We start from the raw sequence: 21,209 nt of genomic DNA on the forward strand, positions 1-21,209 counted from the left end.
CAAGAATAGGAGTCATTAGCTAGGGTTTGTTTTTGATTTGCATAATTTAGGACTAAAGGTGAGCAGAACTTTGTCAAAACCACATACATGTATGTGCATAATTTATACTGACATACCTGTCATTTTTTTGTGGTTTAAGGGGTTGTAGATATTTAAACCAATGAAGAATGTCTGAATAATTAGTAATCCAATAGTCCGAAGGACAAATATACCAAATATACTTTGCAATGATTCTCTATACCAAATATACTTTGCAATGATTTTCTATACCAAATATACTTTGCAATGATTCTCTATACCTAATATAGTCCCTTTACTTATAATTAACTTCCACACAGGAATAACTCTTACCTGTGTGTAATTTTGATACTATAATGTAAATGATGAAAGAAGTTATGATCTGAACACTTGGCAAAATGAAAGATGGAATTCCAAAATTTGTGCCTAGCCAGAATAGCATGCCTTACAGGGTATTTTCATATCACACTTGGTTTCAATTAGTATGGTGATATCAAGAACAAATTTCTAAATGTATCTATTTCAAATATTTAGTAGTCAGTTTAGAGTGGACATGCTCAAATGTCTTGCCTGCGTAACTGGCTATCATAATTTAAAACCTATAAATGAAGCATAAGTTAATGGACCTAATCATGAAAATCTAAAAGGAGTAGGTTGGTAAGGGCTATATTTGGCCCCAAATATAAAGTCCATGGTTTGAAGATGAAGAATGTTTCAAGTGGATGAAAAGACACATAAGTCCTTTGCTCAACAACAAGGAGATGATAGTGGTGTTTGAGCAGAATAATATTATTCATAGGTAAAACTTAAGGATTTCTTAGGATCACATAATTTTATTGACCAAATGATATGAAAATACTGAACTGATTTTACTCAATATTCAAAAAAGAAATTTTCAATTTATCTATTAAAAATTTTCTATATGCAATCCCCAAATACGGGCATATGTAATGTGTCCCTTTCAATTACTTTTTATTCAAAATGTATGTGACCTATTACTTCTTGTAACTGAAAAGATCGCCTTATCACCAACACTTAGCATTGACTACTGAAAAGTATGATCAAAGTTCTGAGATCTCCTGTCAAACAGAAATATTCAGTTTACAATGATTCTATTGAATAAATGGAGTAGACTTTGACTTTTTAATTTAAGAGAAATTAGGTTTAAGCTAATCACAAAAATTGACAACGAATATGAACCATGAACATAAGGTTAGTGAAAGTCAGGTGACCCCATTAGATGGACATGCACACCTTGTAATTAGTAGACTTATTACTTATAGTAACTATAAATAATATTTTAACAACAAAAATTTGATGGTCAATTTATTACGGGTAGCCATTTGAAATAAAAAAGGCCATTGGACAAAGGGCAGTAAAAAACCTCATCTCTAGCTTTTCTACCTTCTGTAATATAAAGTTTTATGTTAATGCCATTGTGGCCATATAAGCATACATATGTCTCGTCTCCAGTGACATTCTTTTTGGGTGAGATAAAAACTACAAACTGGGCATGCTTTACTATTGTCTTTAAATAAAAATATTGCTGGACTTCTACATCATGTTGCTATGGAGAAAAATCTCCTAGATCATGCAACACGAAGTACCTTGCATCCCAGTGTCTTGTGTACCTGTCTCTTTGATAGGAGTTAGATTTGGTTTAGGCAATGGCCTCACAAGAGTGAACCTTTCTTTAGTTACAGCTAAAAACCACAAAAAAACAACAAAAAATTAATAACACAGCAAACAACATACATGGTTTAAAAAGGCCAATACTGTTAACACTGAATTGTTAATTCTAACAAATCAATCATCTATACAATCATCATGAAAATTCATATAAAAAAAAATAATGCTAAATACATTCAAAATGTGTGAGTCTTCCAAGGAAGATGTGTGTTGCCTGTTGTCTCAAAATAATAAAATCACAAATGGCAAAGTCCAGGTTTTGGTATAGGAATCCCCAAAAATCTTTCAGATAATATTTAATAGAGCTGGTGCACATCTTCGTATGCCTGTAGTAGAATCTACACATTTATTTGAATTCTGTCTAGACCTTTAAAAAGTTGTGGATTAACAAGTTATTTGAATGATAATGCAAGTTGACAGAAGTGACTAGGTGACACATTAAACTTGCACTGTATATAATATAGCAGCTATCTAACATTGATATGGAACAGCACCCAGCAAGCTGATAGTTCTCTAGTTAAACATCACAATTTCCATAACAAGTGTGCAAATAATTCATTAGTGGAAAGTAGTAATGCCTAACCTTTCAGATGTTTTTTTTTAATTTAATTTCCATTCTGTCAAAAGCTTTGTTTAAAAAAGGATTGTTGTTATTGAAATCAAAACTTGGCTCATATAAGTTTACTGAATCAAACTTTTACAAAGGACAAATCTTAATCTCTACAAGTGACAATCTTTCAAATAACTCTTCATAAAATTTAAATTAAACTGTACCTAATTTTTTTTCCCTTTAATTTGTATTTACTCAAGCCATTTCATTTCATACTTGTAAAGGCATTGAAAAAGAGTATTAGAATAGTCATTATCTATTTTCAAAACTTTGACCCTTTAACCAGAGTAGTAGGATTACAGCTCTTCTACAATTTCAGATTATTTTCTGATTTGCATATGTTATTAACAATTAGTTTTTGTCAGTTCCTCTGGTTCATAATCTTTTGATTGTCCTGGCTATTCCTTTAGCTATAGGAAATGTAGCACAGCAAAAACCTGGAATTCGTTGTCCAAGTACATGTTGGAAATCTTCCATTTCTGGTGAAATGTTATTGTCTCCATATCCTTGAATTGAACCATCTTCATTTAATCTTAATTTTTTCAAATCCACTGTTTTTCATTGTTGTAAAAAATATCCAAAGCAGCAGTAAAAATAAATTATATTTCTAATGGTTAGCTGTCATGTGGCAATACAAAAAGCATTAAAAGTTAATATTATTCAAAAATTTTACACTCTCATTACATTTACAATTCAGTTCATAAAGGAGTAGGCCCGGTAAGACCCCTTTTTGGCCCAAATTAGAGCATATCTACAAATATATCAAAATGTAAACTTTTAGCTATTTATTGGAAAGTAGAATATATCTGTTCCATAAATATGGGCTGTTTTTGACAATAAAATGCACATGCAGCAGGTAATAGCATCATACAACTTGTGCAATATTACTGAAATCTTCACAATTTTAGCATTTGTGCTAATTTTAAGACGGTTTTTGTATAAAATAGAAGTGGCTGCATTTGTGTTCATTCTTAATATTTAAATATATGTTGTATTTGATGACATACATAAAGGTTGAGACTGAACACTTAATGCGGCCACTTCAATTTTATACAAATAACATCTGAAAAATGACGTTTCATGGCATTTTTGATAGATTTTGCATATTTAAGCGTGAATTTGAGCTTCTCTGATTACCAAATCAGTTCAGATCTTTTAAATAAACTAATTGAATCGACCGAAGTAGACACTGAAGTGATTAAAAAATGTCAAAAATCTTTCATTAGATGTACTTCGAGTTATTAGGCCAAAACTAGCCCTTACCGGACCTTCTCCTTTAACAAATTTAGGAATCATGATTTTGTTAAAACTGATAATTCTAAGTACTAAGCAAAGACAAGAATTATTATAATCTACCAAAAGAAAGTTAATGGATACTATATATAACATAACTCACACAGAACAATGACAACATTTTAAATTGCAGCACTGGAATTTGATGCTAGCATGCAGATAAATTTCTGGTTGAAATTCTGGTTATCATTTGATTCATCAATCTTGGATAATTTCCCTAGCACATGTTTGCTAGCATTTGTCTTGATTAAGTTTTAATAGTGAATTCAAGCAAAGGCAACTAAAAACAAATACTGCAATACCAAACAAAACAATCATGTGACACAAATATGTATAACTTCAAATATAAAAATGTGTGCATGCATTTATCATTGTGACTGTTGAACAATTGACAAAAATGCAAGATTTATAATTGCCATTTTCAGAAAATGTTCCTTACTAATATTACTAACAAAATTTAAAATACAAGTTTTTATTTTTGTGAAACATCCTGTCACAAATTTTAGCAATAATAAAATACAGAAGGCAGTATATCATTAATTAACTTTTAATGTTTTTTTTGTTTAAAGATCCCAGCTTTTTTTTTTATTTCTGCTCTTAGAGAATGCTACAAAACATTTGAAATCAGGGTAATTCTTTATACCTACAAAATTTTGAGCCAATTAAACTGTTGTTCTTGGATTTCAACTGCTCAAAAGAGTAATATTTAGTGAATTAGAAACGTAAAAAAACTACAGCTTAACTGCAACAACTGTAAATGTCATGACATGTATCTTATACATATTTATATAAGAGAAAGATCATTTGAAAACAAGAAATGATTGTAACAGGATGCTGTTACGAAGTCTCCCAAACGAAGCTCCCATAATTCGTAATTCCCAGGGTCGCCTGACATCGGGCAACGTCCAGTGAAAATTGGTTTGGTCCAGTAAAGTTATATGCATTAGTGATGCCTGGGGACTAACCTTGTATATCATTCAAATCATCTTGGCATGACAAAACAGAATATATATGGTTTAGGGGTGGGGATCTCGACCATTTACAAGATACTAGAACATTGGGGGTGGGGAGGAACCCCTGGGGACCGGCCCTATACATCATTCAAATGTTCATTACATGACGAACAGGAATATACATGGTTTAGGGGTGGGGATCTCAACCATTTACAAGATATTAGAACATTGGGGGTGGGGGGAACCCCTGGGGACTGACCGTATACGTCATTCAAATGTTTGAGACATGAAAAATAGGAATATATATGGTTTAGGGGTGGGGATCTCAACCATTTACAAGATATTAGAACTTTCTCAAATGGCAGGGGGTCGGGATGACCCCTGGGGACTAACCCTGTATATCATTCAAACCATCTTCGCATGACAAACCAGAATATATATGGTTTAGGGGTGGGGATCTTGACCACTTAGAAGATATTAGAACTTTCTTAAATGGCAGGGGCAGGGGGTGACCCCTGGGGACTAACCCTGTATTTCATTTGATGTGCTTTATCATGACAAACCAGAATATATATGGTTTAGGGGTGGGGATCTCTACCATTTACAAGATATAAGAACTTTTTCAAATGGCAGGGGGTCTGGATGACCCCTGGGGACTAACCCTGTATATCATTCAAACCATCTTAGCATGACAAACCAGAATATATATGGTTTAGGGGTGGGGATTTTGACCACTTACAAGATATTAAAACTTTCTTAAATGGCAGGGGGTAGGGGTGACCCCTGGGGACTAACCCTGTATTTCATTTGATGTGCTTTATCATGACAAACCAGAATATATATGGTTTAGGGGTGGGGATCTCAACCATTTACAAGATATTAGAAACTTTCTCAAATGGCAGGGGGTCGGGATGACCCCTGGGGACTAACCCTGTATATCATTCAAACCATCTTAGCATGACAAACCAGAATATATATGGTTTAGGGGTGGGGATCTTGACCACTTACAAGATATTAGAACTTTCTTAAATGGCAGGGGGTGGGGGTGACCCCTGGGGACTAACCCTGTATAACATTTGATGTGCTTCATCATGACAAACCAGAATATATATGGTTTAGGGGTGGGGATCTCGACCATTTACAAGATATTAGAACTTTCTCAAATGGCAGGGGGTCGGGATGACCCCTGGGGACTAACCCTGTATATCATTCAAACCATCTTAGCATGACAAACCAGAATATATATGGTTTAGGGGTGGGGATCTTGACCACTTACAAGATATTAGAACTTTCTTAAATTGCAGGGGATGGGGGTGACCCCTGGGGACTAACCCTGTATTTCATTTGATGTGCTTTATCATGACAAACCAGAATATATATGGTTTAGGGGTGGGGATCTCCACCATTTACAAGATATAAGAACTTTCTCAAATGGCAGGGGGTCGGGATGACCCCTGGGGACTAACCCTGTATATCATTCAAACCATCTTAGCATGACAAACCAGAATATATATGGTTTAGGGGTGGGGATCTTGACCACTTACAAGGTATTAGAACTTTCTTAAATGGCAGGGGGTGGGGGTGACCCCTGGGGACTAACCCTGTATTTCATTTAATGGGCTTTATCATTTAGAACATTTTCAATTAAAAAGATTGTGTCTATCACAAACGGTTTTCAATTTATAATCATTTGAAAATTTAAAAAAATAAAATCCCATAGGGTTCTATAGTAAAACCCTCTTTTCTTTTTGCCCCTCAAAGTACCCCTTTATAAACCCCATTGCACAAACAAAACCCTGATTGCACCACTAGACATGTTAGTCTAACATATTGTGAAACCCTAAGTTAATCTGACAAGCGGTTTTGGAGAACGGGTGCGGACAAGTTCAAATTTAAAAGCGGCGGAAGAAGAAGAAGAAGAAGAAGAAGAAGAAGAAGAAGAAGAAGAATAATAATAATAATAAGAACTGAGCAAAAACAATAAGTCTTCCCAAACTTCGTTTGGGAGACTTAATAAAACATTGACTTTTAGTATGCATAAACTTTTATGGAAAAAAATATATATCAGCTGTAACGTGAAAATAGTTCTTCTGTTTAATAACAATGAAGGTCATATTTCAAAATAAAGAAAACAACTTATCTTTTAAAACAAACATTGGCTGTTTCAAGTTTATCAACTTAACTCAAGTAAATTATCAATACATATGCATCAGTAAAATTAATCTAAAATCATACAAAAACATATACATGCTGTCAACATAGTTGAAACCTACAGTGCTCTTTATAACACTATTATTCACTAACAGCTTTCAACATCAGTGACCTATCCGTAATATTTCAAACTAGAAATATCTCAGCACAAAATTTAAACATAAGAACTGCCTCTGCTTTACAAAAAATAAAATTTATTATGCACTGGAGGTTACAATGTAATGACTTTATTCACAAAGAACTATCTAATAGACTTTATTGTTATTATGCACTGGAGGTTACAATGTAATGACTTTATTCACGAAGAACTATCTAATCGACTTTATTGTTAGTATGCACTAGAGGTGACAATGTAATGACTTTATTCACAAAGAACTATCTGATAGACTTTATTGTTATTTGTTTGCCATTACTCGACTAATTCCCAATAAAATGCTCCGCAGGGCTCAGCTTGATACGACCGCAGAGGTCGAACCCTGAACAGTTGGGGCAAGTATGGACACAACATTCAAGCTTGATACAGCTCTGAATTTGGATTGTGATTAAATATTTGACACAGCATAGGTTTTTGACACAGAATGAATGTGGTCTAAGAACTTAAAAATTTTAAATTGGACATTCACCTATTATGGTCCAACATCCAAAATCTAAATACATGGTTAGATTCAGCATATCAAAGAACCCCAAGAATTCATTTTTTGATGAAATCAAACAAAGTTTAATTTTGGACCCTTTTGACCTCAATGTGGACAAAGTTGATAACGGGGCCCAAAAAATCAAAAATCTAAATACATGGTTAGATTCAGCATATCAAAGAACCCCATATAATCAATTTTTGTTGAAATCAAACAAAGTTTAATTTTGGACCCCCATTTGGACCAACTTGAAAACTGGGCCCATAATCAAAAATCTAAATACATGTTTAGATTCAGCATATCAAAGAACCCTAAGAATTCAATTTTTGTTAAAATCAAACTTAGTTTAATTTTGGACCCTTTGGACCTTAATGTAGACCAATTTGAAAACGGAACCAAAAATTAAGAATCTAAATACACGGGTAGATTCGGCATATCAAAGAACCCCAATAATTCAATTTTTGATGAAATCAAACAAAGTTTAATTTTGGACCCTTTGGACCTCAATGTGGACCAATTTAAAAACGGGGCCAAAAATCCAAAAACTTAATACACGGTTAGATTCAGCATATTAAAGAACCCCAAGAATTCAAGAATAAAACCCCATTGAAATTGGTCAAGAAATAAGCAATTTATACGAAGTATCTTCTTTTGCACAATACTGTGCAATTGAATATTTCTTGCTATTGCGCAATACTGCACAATTGACAATTTCTTGCTATTGCGCAATATTGTGCTATTGGATATTTCTTGCTATTGCGCAATACTGTGCAATTGAAGATTTCTTGCTATAGCGCAATACTGTGCAATTGAAGATTTCTTGCTATTGTGCAATACTGTGCAATTGAAAATTTCTTGCTATTGCACAATACTTATTATATAATAATTTACACATCCTGTTTGGTGTGTATCTCCTATCATATCATTATTATTTGCTTTTAAATATAAATCAGAAATAACCAACTTAAAATGGAAAATATTAAAAGAAAAAAAAAAGGAAAAAAAAAAAAAAAAGTCCCCCCCCCCCCCCCAAATTTTTTGAACCCCCTTATGATTCATCACCCCCAAACTCAATCCTAGCCTTCCCTTTGTGGTATGGTATCTTGCAGTACAATTTCAGAGAGATCCATACACTTGAACACAAGTTATTGTCTGGAAACTAGAAAAATGTGTTTTTTGGCCCCAAATCCCTAAACGTTTCGGGTAATTACCCCCAAACTCAATTCCAGCTTTCACTTTGTGATATGGAACCTTGTAGTACAATTTCAGAAATATCCAAACACTTACACACAAGTTATTGTCATGAAACTAGAAAAATGCTTGTTTTTTGCCCCTTTTTTGGCCCTAATTCCTAAAATTTTGAGGCAATTACCCCCAAAATCAATCCCAGCATTCCCTGTGTGATATGGAACCTTGTGGTACAATTTCAGAGAGATCCATACACTTGAACACAAGTTATTGTCTGGAAACTAGAAAAATGCTTATTTTTGGCCCGTTAGGTAGCACTCCACAGTTAGAAAATAAAATTAAAAATGAACCACAAAATATTTTATCATCTCCTATTCCTGGATTTCTAATACATTAACCTAACTGTTTGTGTTGTACATGTGCATATGTATGTAATCAGTATCTTCCATAGATTTGATTTTCAAAAGTAAAAAGGGTGAAATATAATTCCTTCTATGTGTATCCATGGCAACATTCTGCATTTATTTACCATAAAATATTGCAAAAAGGGGGGTGAAAATGTCACATATCCCCCCAAAATTTGGATCAAACTAGAATTTCAATGCCAATGAGTGATACCTTTTTAGAAACTGTTGACATTAATCTTCCTAATAATCAAATAAAAAATGGGTGTCTTTCGCCTCATTTTTTCGTAAAATTTAATTACAAAGTTCGTGCGACAAAAAGTTGGAAAAAAACATTACAATAATTGTCGGACCAATGTATGGTATGGACATGCAAATACGGACTGTCATACAGAAAACAGCCTATATTACATACATTACATAATCTTGATGTTCATATAAACCCAATAGGAAGGCTATTTTAATCCTCAGCTATTCAAAAATGAATTTTATTGCACACTAGCTCTCATATTTGAAAAATCCACAGGGGCCAAAATGCGAAACTAAACACCTAACTGTGGAGTGCTACCTTAAGATGAAATTTTCCCCCTCCTGCCTCAATTTTTAGTATATTTTCTGTGTTCTACTAGCTGTTACGATTAAAATGGTACCTTAGTTTTTAAAATTGGTCCAGTAATAAAGATTTTATGAAGGTTAGCAGTTGATGTTCAAACGCGACAAAAAGTGATTTAAAAATGAATGCTAGATCATAGTGAATAAAATGCTCCGCTGGGGCGCAGCTTGATACGACCGCAGAGGTCAAACCCTGAACAGTTGGGGCAAGTATGGACACAACATTCAAGCTTGATACAGCACTGAATTTGGATTGTAATTAAATATTTGACACAGCATAGGTTTCTGACACAGAATGAAAGTGGTCTAAGAACTTATAATTTTTTAATTTACCTATTCATACATGTGATGGACTGTGAAACTCAGATCAGGAGATTGGGAAATTTTGGTCAGGAGATTAGGACTCAGATCAGGAGGTTTTTAATCGAAATAAATTTTGTCGTAAATGTAACCGTGTGCTGTAAAAATGGTCTTTTAAAGTGTGTTTTCTTCAACTTTCCATCCAATTTATTATGTTTATAGTACCCTTGTACTTATAAAGTTTCTCCATCTTTATATTGTACTTCATATTCTATAAAACAATCATTGCAACCAGAACATTTGTTTAACTATCTGCAAATAGCTTTTGTTTGCATACTCAGAAAATCATTCTATCAGTAAAAGAAGGGTCATAGTTATTATATAAATTTCAATTTAAGCCTTGAAAGGAAGTATAGAATCCTCAAATAATTTTCAAATTATTATTTTTTTATTTGTCCTAAGACATTTAAAATCATTTATTTACCATCCTTTTATGATTATTTGTTCAATTTATATTTTATTTATATTCTTTTAAAAATTTTCATTATTAAAAGGAAAGTAACTTAAAACAGGATAAATCAAGGGAAGTAACCCAATAAATACACAGTTATTGTTACACAACGGCAGTTAGCCTGAGGTAAAAAATTGTTGATTACCAGTATGTTTGACACCCAAGCTGACAAGTGAAGCCATATAATTATGCATGTTAATTGATTTACAGGTAAAATATAACTTCAGGTAATGTGAGTTACACCAGATGCCTGAGATGATATGTTGGGCAGAAATTTTTCATTCATGAAAAATTTCATACACGGGATTATTTCCTCTTCAACGGGAGGTCGGGAGGAGACTCCTGAAAACGGGATTATTGTACTCCTGTCGGGAGGTTCACATGTATGCTATTCAAACCATATCATTATTATTTGTTTTTATATATAAATCAGAAATAACCTTTTTAAAATGGAAAATTTTAAAGAAAAAAAAGGAAAAAAAAAAAATCCCCCCACCAAATTTTTTGAACCCCCTTACGATTCATCACCCCCACACTCAATCCCAGCTTTCCCTTTGTGGTATGGTACCTTGCAGTACAATTTTAGAGAGATCCATTCACTTGAACACAAGTTATTGTCTGGAAACTAGAAAAATGCTTGTTTTTTGGTCCCTTTTTGGCCCCTAATTCCTAAACGTTTAAAGCAATTACACCCAAACTCTAACCCAGCTTTCCCTTTGTGATATGGAACCTTGCAGTACAATTTCATAAAGATCCATACACTTACACACAAGTTATTGTCCTGAAACTAGAAAAATGCTTGTTTTTTTGCCCTTTTATAGCCCCTAATTACTAAAATTTTGAGGGAATTACCCCCAAAATTAATCCCAGCCTTCCCTTTGTGGTATGGTATCTTGCAGTACAATTTCAGAAAGATTCATACACTTGAACACAAGTTATTGTCTGGAAACTAGAAAAATGCTTATTTTTTGCCCCTTTTTCCTAACCTTTTGGGAAATTACCCCCAAACTCAATTCCAGCTTTCCCTTTGTGATATGGAACCTTGTAGTACAATTTCATAAAGATCCATACACTTACAAACAAGTTATTGTCATGAAACTAGAAAAATGCTTGTTTTTTTGCCCCTTTTTGGCCCCTAATTCCCAAAATTTGGAGGAAATTACCCCCAAAAATCAATCCCAGTATTCCCTTTGTGATATGGAACCTTGTGATACAATGTCAGAGAGATCCATACACTTACACACAAGTTATTGTCATGAAACTAGAAAAATGCTTGTTTTTTTGCCCCTTTTTGGCCCCCAATTCCTAAAATTTGGAGGCAATTACCCCCAAAATCAATCCGGGCATTCCCTTTGTGTAAAAGGAACCTTGTGGTACAATGTCAGAGAGATCCATATACTTACACACAAGTTATGTCTGGAAGTTACAAAAATGCTTATTTTTGGCCCCTTTTTGGCCCCTTATTCCTTAACTGTTAGTACCATAACCCCCAAAATCAATCCCCACCTTCCTTTTGTGGTATTGAACCTTGTGGTAAAATTTCATTGAGATCCATTCACTTAAACTAAAGTTAGAGTGCGAAAACTAATGTGTCTTCGGACGACGACGACGACGACGACGACGACGACGACGCCAACGTCATACCAATATACGACCACAAAAATTTTTTTGCGGTCGTATAAAAACCTCAAGTCTGTCTCATTTTTGGGGTAAATTTCTAAAACTTTTCCCTTTTTTCTGTTTAAAATCTTAAAATTACCATAAAAGAGGAAAACTTGTACAATTTTTAGGTATTTGAAAGCACTCATAGGTCAATTTTGCTGTAAATAGCATACCAAACCTTGGTTTAGAAGCTCTCAAGCAGGGTATAAATTTCTAACAGTACTGGCATCATTAAATTTAACTAATGCCAAATTATAATATAAAATCCTGCTAAAAATGTTTATTTGACTTATTCGCATTCAAAAATATAAAGCGATACATTCTGAGGATATCATATAAAGCGCAATCTTTTGTTACAAGGGCGAAGCTAATGGAGTACAAATTTAAGACCGCAACATGTCTAAGTGTCAAAATGTGTATCTTTGGTTGCTAAGGACAGTAAACAATAAAATAAACATGAATTGCAATCCTAGCAGATTTTTTACCTTCAGAACTAAAACAAGAACCTAAAAGACTAAAGATTTGTGGTCAAATTTATCTTTAAAAAGGCATTTCTGTGCTTTCTGGTGTGCCATAAGGTAGCACTCCACAGTTAGAAAATAAAATTAAAAATGAACCACAAAAGATTTTATCATCTCCTATTCCTGGATTTCTAATACATTAACCTAACTGTTTGTGTTGTACATGTGCATATGTATGTAATCAGTATCTTCCATAGATTTGATTTTCAAAAGTAAAAAGGGTGAAATATAATTCCTTCTATGTGTATCCATGGCAACATTCTGCATTTATTTACCATAAAATATTGCAAAAAGGGGGGTGAAAATGTCACATAACCCCCCAAAATTTGGATCAAACTAGAATTTCAATGCCAATGAGTGATACCTTTTTAGAAACTGTTGACATTAATCTTCCTAATAATCAAATAAAAAATGGGTGTCTTTCGCCTCATTTTTTCGTAAAATTTAATTACAAAGTTCGTGCGACAAAAAGTTGGAAAAAAACATTACAATAATTGTCGGACCAATGTATGGTATGGACATGCTAATACGGACTGTCATACAGAAAACAGACTATATTACATACATTACATAATCTTGATGTTCATATAAACCCAATAGGAAGGCTATTTTAATCCTCAGCTATTCAAAAATGAATTTTATTGCACACTAGCTCTCATATTTGAAAAATCCACAGGGGCCAAAATGCGAAACTAAACACCTAACTGTGGAGTGCTACCTTATTACTAAACGTTTCGGGCAATTACCCCCAAACTCAATTCCAGCTTTCCCTTTGTGATATGGAACCTTGTAGTACAATTTCAGAAAGATCCATACACTTACACACAAGTTATTGTCATGAAACTAGAAAAATGCTTGTTTTTTGCCCCTTTTTTGGCCCCTAATTCCTAATATGTTGAGGCAATTACCCCCAAAATCAATCCCAGCATTCCCTTTGTGATATGGAACCTTGTGGTACAATGTCAGAGAGATCCATACTCTAACACACAAGTTATGTCTGGAAGTTACAAAAATGCTTATTTTTGGCCCCTAATTCCTTAACTGTTGGTACCATAACCCCCAAAATCAATCCCAACCTTCCTTTTGTGGTATTGAACCTTATGGTAAAATTTCATAGAGATCCATCCACTTTAACTAAAGTTAGAGTGCGAAAACCAATGTGTCTTCGGACGACGACGACGACAACGACGCCAACGTCATACCAATATACGACCGCAAAAATGTTTGCGGTCGTATAAAAATCAATAAGGTCTAAAGTTTGTAAGAAGTGTTTTTTCTATAACATGAACTTTTCACCCTCACTAAAATTCTTCTTATAAATATATTTAATGATAAGCAGTAATACTGAAAATTGCATGCTTTTAGTATTTGCTTTGATTTTGATATACTAAATAAAAAAAATACATTCATAAAATTGCAATACAAATAAAAATCCATGATGAAAAGTGACACATACATAAAAAGGTGCACACAAAAAAAAATATATTAGCAGCAATCTTTGTTTTACATCTTAAAACAATCTAGAGACATCTTTTAACAAAGCAAACAGAATTACAGACATTCATTCAGAATACATGCAACATAAAAACAAAGAAAAAATCTCTTCATAATTATTTTTAATCTACAAAAATCTTCCATGTAATTGATCCTTTTCCTACAGTTTCTATTTAATTTATATAAGATGATTTAACAGATAATTAATGGTGATAAGTTTTCCTTACAAAACAATGAAGCTTTTGAACTTAATGTTTTCTCATAAAACCAAATATTTATAAAGTGAGAGGATGGTTTTGCTCAACTGCATCGAAATGAATTTTCCATTTACCACAGATAACTTATTCAATAGGTATCCAGATTTTTCATGGCAATATAAGCTTTGTAAAATAAAATTGTATAAGGAGTTTGTTAATTTTTGCATTCCCTACCATAGCACAAATTAACACTTACGGAAAGTTCAGGTTAAGAATTTGTTCAGCAGCATTATTTTCAATTTACCATATTCATTATTTTTACTTCTAGTACTTGACTATCAAAAAGCATATGTTTACAATTTTACAACACTGCAAAGAATCTTTACCAAACGACATAAAACAGAGCTAACATTGATATACTCACATGAATTAACTGTATTCCTTGTCTTTGCACTGGTACAGTAAGCTTCTATCACACGTAAAATTAAGGAATCTTCTTCCATTGTTCTAGGATCATCTGAAATTTTCATCAGATAAAACATTAATGTAATCATACCTATATATTTAGGCAAGAAAACTTCTTACACTTAAAACTATTTTAGCAAACATGTACATACAAACAAATGTGCAAACGTGTTTAACCCCCCTATATTCTGTATGTGTCTGTCCCAAGTCAGGAGCCCGTAATTCAATGGCTGTCCTTTGTTGTTGTATATCATATTTGTTTATAGTTCATTGTTTTTTGCAAAAAATCAGGCCGTTAGTTTTCTCGTTTGAATTGTTTTACATTTGTTATTACGGGACCTTTTATAGCCTGCTATGCAGTATGGGTTTTGCTCATTGTTGAAGGCTGTACGGTGATAACTTTTACGTTGTTTGTCTCTGAAGGAAAGATGTCTCATTGGCAATCATACCTAATCTTCACATTTAAACATACATTTGCTTTGTATGTTAGTTGAACCATGAATTCTTTATAAGCTTTCGTAACAGTCAAACAGGTTTTCAGATACTCTTTTATTACCCATTCTATGATTGGATTGGATAATAATAACAATGGTTACTCTTTCTATATGTAGCAAACAAATGTAATGTTGTTATCATATTCTAGCTACTTGTCAGATTGAACAAACATTGTTATTTTAATTGTAATGGCACCAACAACCATTTCTATAACTTACAGGAAAGCAAAAATTAAACTTTCTCAATTAACTATCAAGATGGTCACCAAAGGCATATCTCATAAAGTATTTGTAATAATACATAAAATCTAAGCACTGTTTATGCTGTGAATCAGCCGATCTGACATGAGCTCAAAAAAGCAGCATAACCATACATGTAAATTATTACAGTTAATCATTTCTTAACAAATGTTTTATTCTAAGCAGTTGTTGGAGGCCCCTTTTTAAAGATATAATAACTTTATATATAAGATAGAAAAGTTTATCCCCGGCTTAGTATATTTCTAGGATTTTGATTGGTTAACGCACGTCGTTACAAAACCCATATCCCCTGGGTGTTGCTAACCCATATACCCGGATGTTGCTACCCATTACAACAGGGAACATCAGGCGCGTTTTCCTTAGTTCCATGGTTGTTCCTTGTGAAATATCGAATTCTGTAGATTATTCAAGATGTCTGTAATTAAAGATTTAATCCACTAACGATTTTATCTTATTATATCGATTATTTGCACTCATTTTAGTAAATGCATCACTATGCAGCCACATTGTCAATGAATGGTACTACTGACCTAGCTATGCAAATGACCCACGTTGACGTCACACCGTTTATGATGTAACTCTCACAACATTGCGCGCCAAATTCGACCCATTTCAGTTTCTCTGTCTCTAGTTTAAAAACGTCTTATATTTGTCTACCTGTAGGGTTCTACCAAAGGTAGTACCCTACACCCCGTTAAAAATATGTCAAATTCCCAAATTTCAATAAAAGATATTTTAAAAAATGAAAAAAACGTTGCTTTCACGTTAAACTTTGTGGTCGAATTTCTCTAAAAATCGCCAGATTTAGACTAAGACCGGGGATAAATTCGTTATCTACGTTCATATCCATAGATATGGATATTTTAACACCCTTCAGTACCCTGTACACCCTTCGACTGCGCCTCAGGGTGTACTTGGATACTTCAGGGTGTTAAAATATCCATATCTACGGATATGAACGTAGATAACTTATAATATACCTGTTACTTGCTTAAAAAGTCTTAACTTATTAAGATCTCAATCTTAGACTGGTGGAATTTTGTTATTTAAAGAAAGAATAATCAACAGTAAAGTTAACTTATAAAAATGTTAAATGCTCATAATTTAAGAGAATTGTCTCCCTTCAAATATTTGAAAAAGGTGTGAGGCAATCAAGTTATAAATATAAACACACAGCTTGTACTTCTAAAAGCTTGTAAGATACTGTTAAAAACAAGCATAAATTCTTATCAATTGCCTAAAAATTTTAACTTTCTTTTCCTTCTTCAAATAATAAAAGAGTAATTTCTTATAAAATTTTGATTTCCATAGGAACTATATGCAAGTATATTAAATTCAAACTGAATAAATTGGCTTCACTTCAAAACTAATTGATAGTTAATGTGAACAGTTGGTGATAAATAATTTAAATGGTGTTTATACTTTTTGCAAGTTATTTATCCATCTCCTGTAGTTAGATTATATGCTTTTTATTCTGAATTTTGGTCCATCTTAAAATCTTGAGTTGTGACATAGAGCCAGCATGGCTGACTCAAGAACTCGACAACATTAATATGGTGAAAAAAAAATGTGTATACAGCTATCTGTATTTCAATTACATTGGTTGGTGCATCATTCTCATGATTTTAATATAAAACTTTCATCATCAAGTCTTTCAGGCATGCTGGTTTTGCAACTTACAATTTTCATGCTTACTATTTTACATACGGTATATTTACTGGAAAATAGTTGCAGCTATATTTTTATTCAGAAATTTAAGCGATATCTTTATCATTAAAAAAAATTCAACAATATCAGTATTGATAAATTTAAAACTAACATTGTACATTTTGATCCCATAGGTATGCAGCATTCCCTAACAGTTATCAGTATGGTAAACATTTTTTGTCTGCTTATCAATAATTTCAATAATATTTACACACTAATTTTTGAATTAACAGTCTTGTTTTCATTAATTTCATTGTAAAATTCAACTTTCAAATCACTGTGCCATGAAAATGTACAATAAAATGCTCCGCAGAGCGCAGCTTGATACGACCGCAGAAGTTGAACCCTGAACAGTTGGGGCAAGTATGGACACAACATTCAAGCTTGATACAGCTTTGCATTTGGATTGTGATTAAATATTTGACACAGCATAGGTTTCTGACACAGAATGAATGTGGTCTAAGAACTTAAAAATTTTAAATTGGACATTCACCTATTATGGTCCAATATCCAAAATCTAAATACATGGTTAGATTCAGCATATCAAAGAACCCCATATATTCAATTTTTGATGAAATCAAACAAAGTTTAATTTTGGACCCTTTCGACCTCAATGTGGACAAAGTTGATAACGGGGCCCAAAAATCAAAAATCTAAATACATGGTTAGATTCAGCATATCAAAGAACCCCATATATTCAATTTTTGTTGAAATCAAACAAAGTTTAATTTTGGACCCCCATTTGGACCAACTTGAAAACTGGGCCCATAATCAAAAATCTAAATACATGTTTAGATTCAGCATATCAAAGAACCCTAAGAATTCAATTTTTGTTAAAATCAAACTAAGTTTAATTTTGAACCCTTTGGACCAAAAATTAAGAATCTAAATACACGGTTAGATTCGGCATATCAAAGAACCCCAATAATTCAATTTTTGATGAAATCAAACAAAGTTTAATTTTGGACCCTTTGGACCTCAATGTGGACCAATTTAAAAACGGGGCCCAAAATTCAAAAACTAAATACACGGTTAGATTCAGCATCATAAAGAACCCCAAGAATTCAAGAATTCAAGAATAAAACCCCATTGAAATTGGTCAAGAAATAAGCAATTTATACGAAGTATCTTCTTTTGCACAATACTGTGCAATTAAATATTTGTGGCTATTGCGCAATATTGTACAATTGACAATTTCTTGCTATTGCTCAATATAATGCTATTGGATATTTCTTGCTATTGCGCAATACTGTGCACTTGAAGATTTCTTGCTATTGCGCAATACTGTGCAATTGAAGATTTCTTGCTATTGTGCAATACTGTGCAATTGAAAATTTCTTGCTATTGCACAATACTTGTTATATAATAATTTACACATCCTGTTTGGTGTGCATCTCCTACCATATCATTATTATTTGCTTTTAAATATAAATCAGAAATAACCAACTTAAAATGGAAAATTTTAAAAGAAAAAAAAAGGAAAAAAAGAAAAAAAAAAAAAATCCCCCCCCCAAATTTTTTGAACCCCCTTATGATTCATCACACCCAAACTCAATCCCAGCCTTCCCTTTGTGGTATGGTATCTTGCAGTACAATTTCAGAGAGATCCATACACTTGAACACAAGTTATTGTCTGGAAACTAGAAAAATGTGTTTTTTTGCCCCTTTCTGGCCCCAAATTCCTAAACGTTTAGGGCAATTACCCCCAAACTCAAACCCAGCTTTCCCTTTGTGATATGGAACCTTGTAGTACAATTTCAGAAAGATCCATACACTAACACACAAGTTATTGTCCTGAAACTAGAAAAATGCTTATTTTTGGCCCCTTTTTGGCCCCCAATTCCTAAACGTTTCGACAATTACCCCCAAACTCAATTCCAGCTTTCCCTTTGTGATATGGAACCTTGTAGTACAATTTCAGAAAGATCCATACACTTACACACAAGTTATTGTCATGAAACTAGAAAAATGCTTGTTTTTTGCCCCTTTTTTTGCCCCTTATTCCTAAAATTTTGAGGCAATTACCCCCAAAATCAATCCTAGCATTCCTTTTGTGATATGGAACCTTGTGGTACAATGTCAGAGAGATCCATACACTAACACACAAGTTATGTCTGGAAGTTACAAAAATGCTTATTTTTGGCCCCTTTTTGGCCCCTAATTCCTTTACTGTTGGTACCATAACCCCCAAAATCAATCCCAACCTTCCTTTTATGGTATTGAACCTTGTGGTAAAATTTCATAGAGATCCATTCACTTAAACTAAAGTTAGAGTGCGAAAACCAATGTGTCTTCGGACGACGCCGGCCGACGCCAGACGACGACGACGCCAACGTCATACCAATATACGACCACAAAAATTTTTTTGAGGTCGTATAAAAAGCATACAAGCAATATAAAATCTGAAAATTTTCTAATATAATAGATTTTGACTTGTTCTAACTAATTCACATTGTTCAGACATGGAATTTATAGTGTTGATATTGTGTGAGGTTATGTATGTGGCATGCTTATGTAACCAAATAATGTCCATGCATTTCTCAAACATTCAAAACCACTGGGATATTGTTTATATTTTCTCTGCATTAAACACACAGGACTAATAAAAGATTTTAAATGGTTACCTGACACTTATTGTGTGAGTCTTAAACTAATGTTGCAACACAAAACTACATTTATCATTGAATGAACTAAGTCTCCAAGGTGACAACATCTACATTAGGGGGAGGGAAACAGGAAAATGTACTGGTAGAACATTAAGACTGTCAGCCTCAGTGCAACCAAATGTAATGCTACTTGTTCATACTCTCTTTCTCATGTCATTTTAAAATAATTAACATTATTTCACTAAATAAAATATACTTCCTTTGGTGGCAAATACATATTAGGTTTCTATTTATTGAAAAAAGATCAGAAGAAGTTTCATTTTAATTTTGTTGAAATGCTTTTACAGATGAACTTGTGTTAAGTTAACTCACAATTGGTTAACAGTTTCAATAAAACCTACTGTATTTTCTTTTATTTTTATTTCCAAATTTGAATAAAGTAGTTTGGTTTTGTTATCATTTAACTTAAAATAAATACCTAAATGGACATATTTTTCTAAGGTTCATGGTTTACAGGAAGTGTTATATGGGAAGTTGGTTATTTTATATCTCATGTCACAGTGGAAGTGCTTTGTTACAATTTATAGTCAGTATATATGTAACAATGAAAAACATTTCTATTCAAGTAGCAAATAAACTTTGATTAAGGAACCATGTAACCAATAGTCCACAACCGCAAGAAATAATATAATATAAAACTTAACATACAACTTTACACAACAATAAATAAACAATAGAATTCATAAAAATCAACTAGAGGTTCTAAAGAGGCTGTGTCGCTCACCTTGGTCTAAGTGCATATTCACCAAAGAACACTCTCCAACATTCTCGACAAGAATAGAATTCATGAAAAAAATCTGTTTTTTTTTATCTTGTATTGCTTATCATTTAGTCTGTTTAGTTTCTCTCTATCTTCTTTAGTTTTTGCTCAAAACACAAAACAGGGTAAAAAAAATATTCTCATTTATTTGTCTTCCTGATCATTCTTGCAATTTAAAGTTTCCCATTACCTATTATTGTTTTCAAGATAGAAGGCAAAAATGAAAAAAAATTGTAAAATTTATCATTTAAGGGCAATAATGCCTATAAGTAGTCGTCTGACAGTTTTGACATTTATGGACAATTGGTAGTGCTCAACATTCTGAACAATTTTGCTCCCGTCAGATTTTCTCTATTCATAACGGTTTTCAAAATAATAGACAAAACTTGCATTTTACCTCTATGTTCTATTTTTAGCCATGTCGGCCATCTTGGATGGTAGGCAGGGTCATCGGACATATTTTTTAAACGAGATACCCCAATGATGATTGTAGCCAAGTTTGGTTAAATTTGGCCCAGTACTTTCAGAGGAGAAGATTTTAATAAATTTAACGGCGGA

The 21,209-nt window shown here is 33.1% G+C and overlaps 1 protein-coding gene and 1 long non-coding RNA gene across 15 annotated transcripts in view; one reads left to right on the plus strand and one right to left on the minus strand.

Moving 5' to 3' along the window:
• LOC127738041 (rho guanine nucleotide exchange factor 7-like) overlaps positions 1-21,209 on the minus strand; it is a 68,168-nt gene that overhangs the window by 9,655 nt on the left and 37,304 nt on the right. For 7 of the 14 annotated variants that reach the window (XM_052249117.1, XM_052249116.1, XM_052249113.1 and 4 more), the window contains one exon: positions 14,723-14,815. In XM_052249117.1, coding sequence (XP_052105077.1) covers positions 14,723-14,815 — 93 coding nt within the window. The other 7 variants (XM_052249110.1, XM_052249109.1, XM_052249108.1 and 4 more) reach the window with 2 other exon arrangements.
• LOC127738058 (uncharacterized) lies at positions 6,885-8,423 on the plus strand. The gene is made up of 2 exons (XR_007999926.1): positions 6,885-7,051; positions 7,119-8,423. It is a non-coding gene; the product is annotated as an uncharacterized LOC127738058 (long non-coding RNA).

This window comes from Mytilus californianus, unplaced genomic scaffold, assembly GCF_021869535.1.
Source record: "Mytilus californianus isolate M0D057914Y unplaced genomic scaffold, xbMytCali1.0.p SCAF_4, whole genome shotgun sequence".
NCBI classification, from domain to species: Eukaryota; Metazoa; Mollusca; class Bivalvia; order Mytilida; family Mytilidae; genus Mytilus; species Mytilus californianus.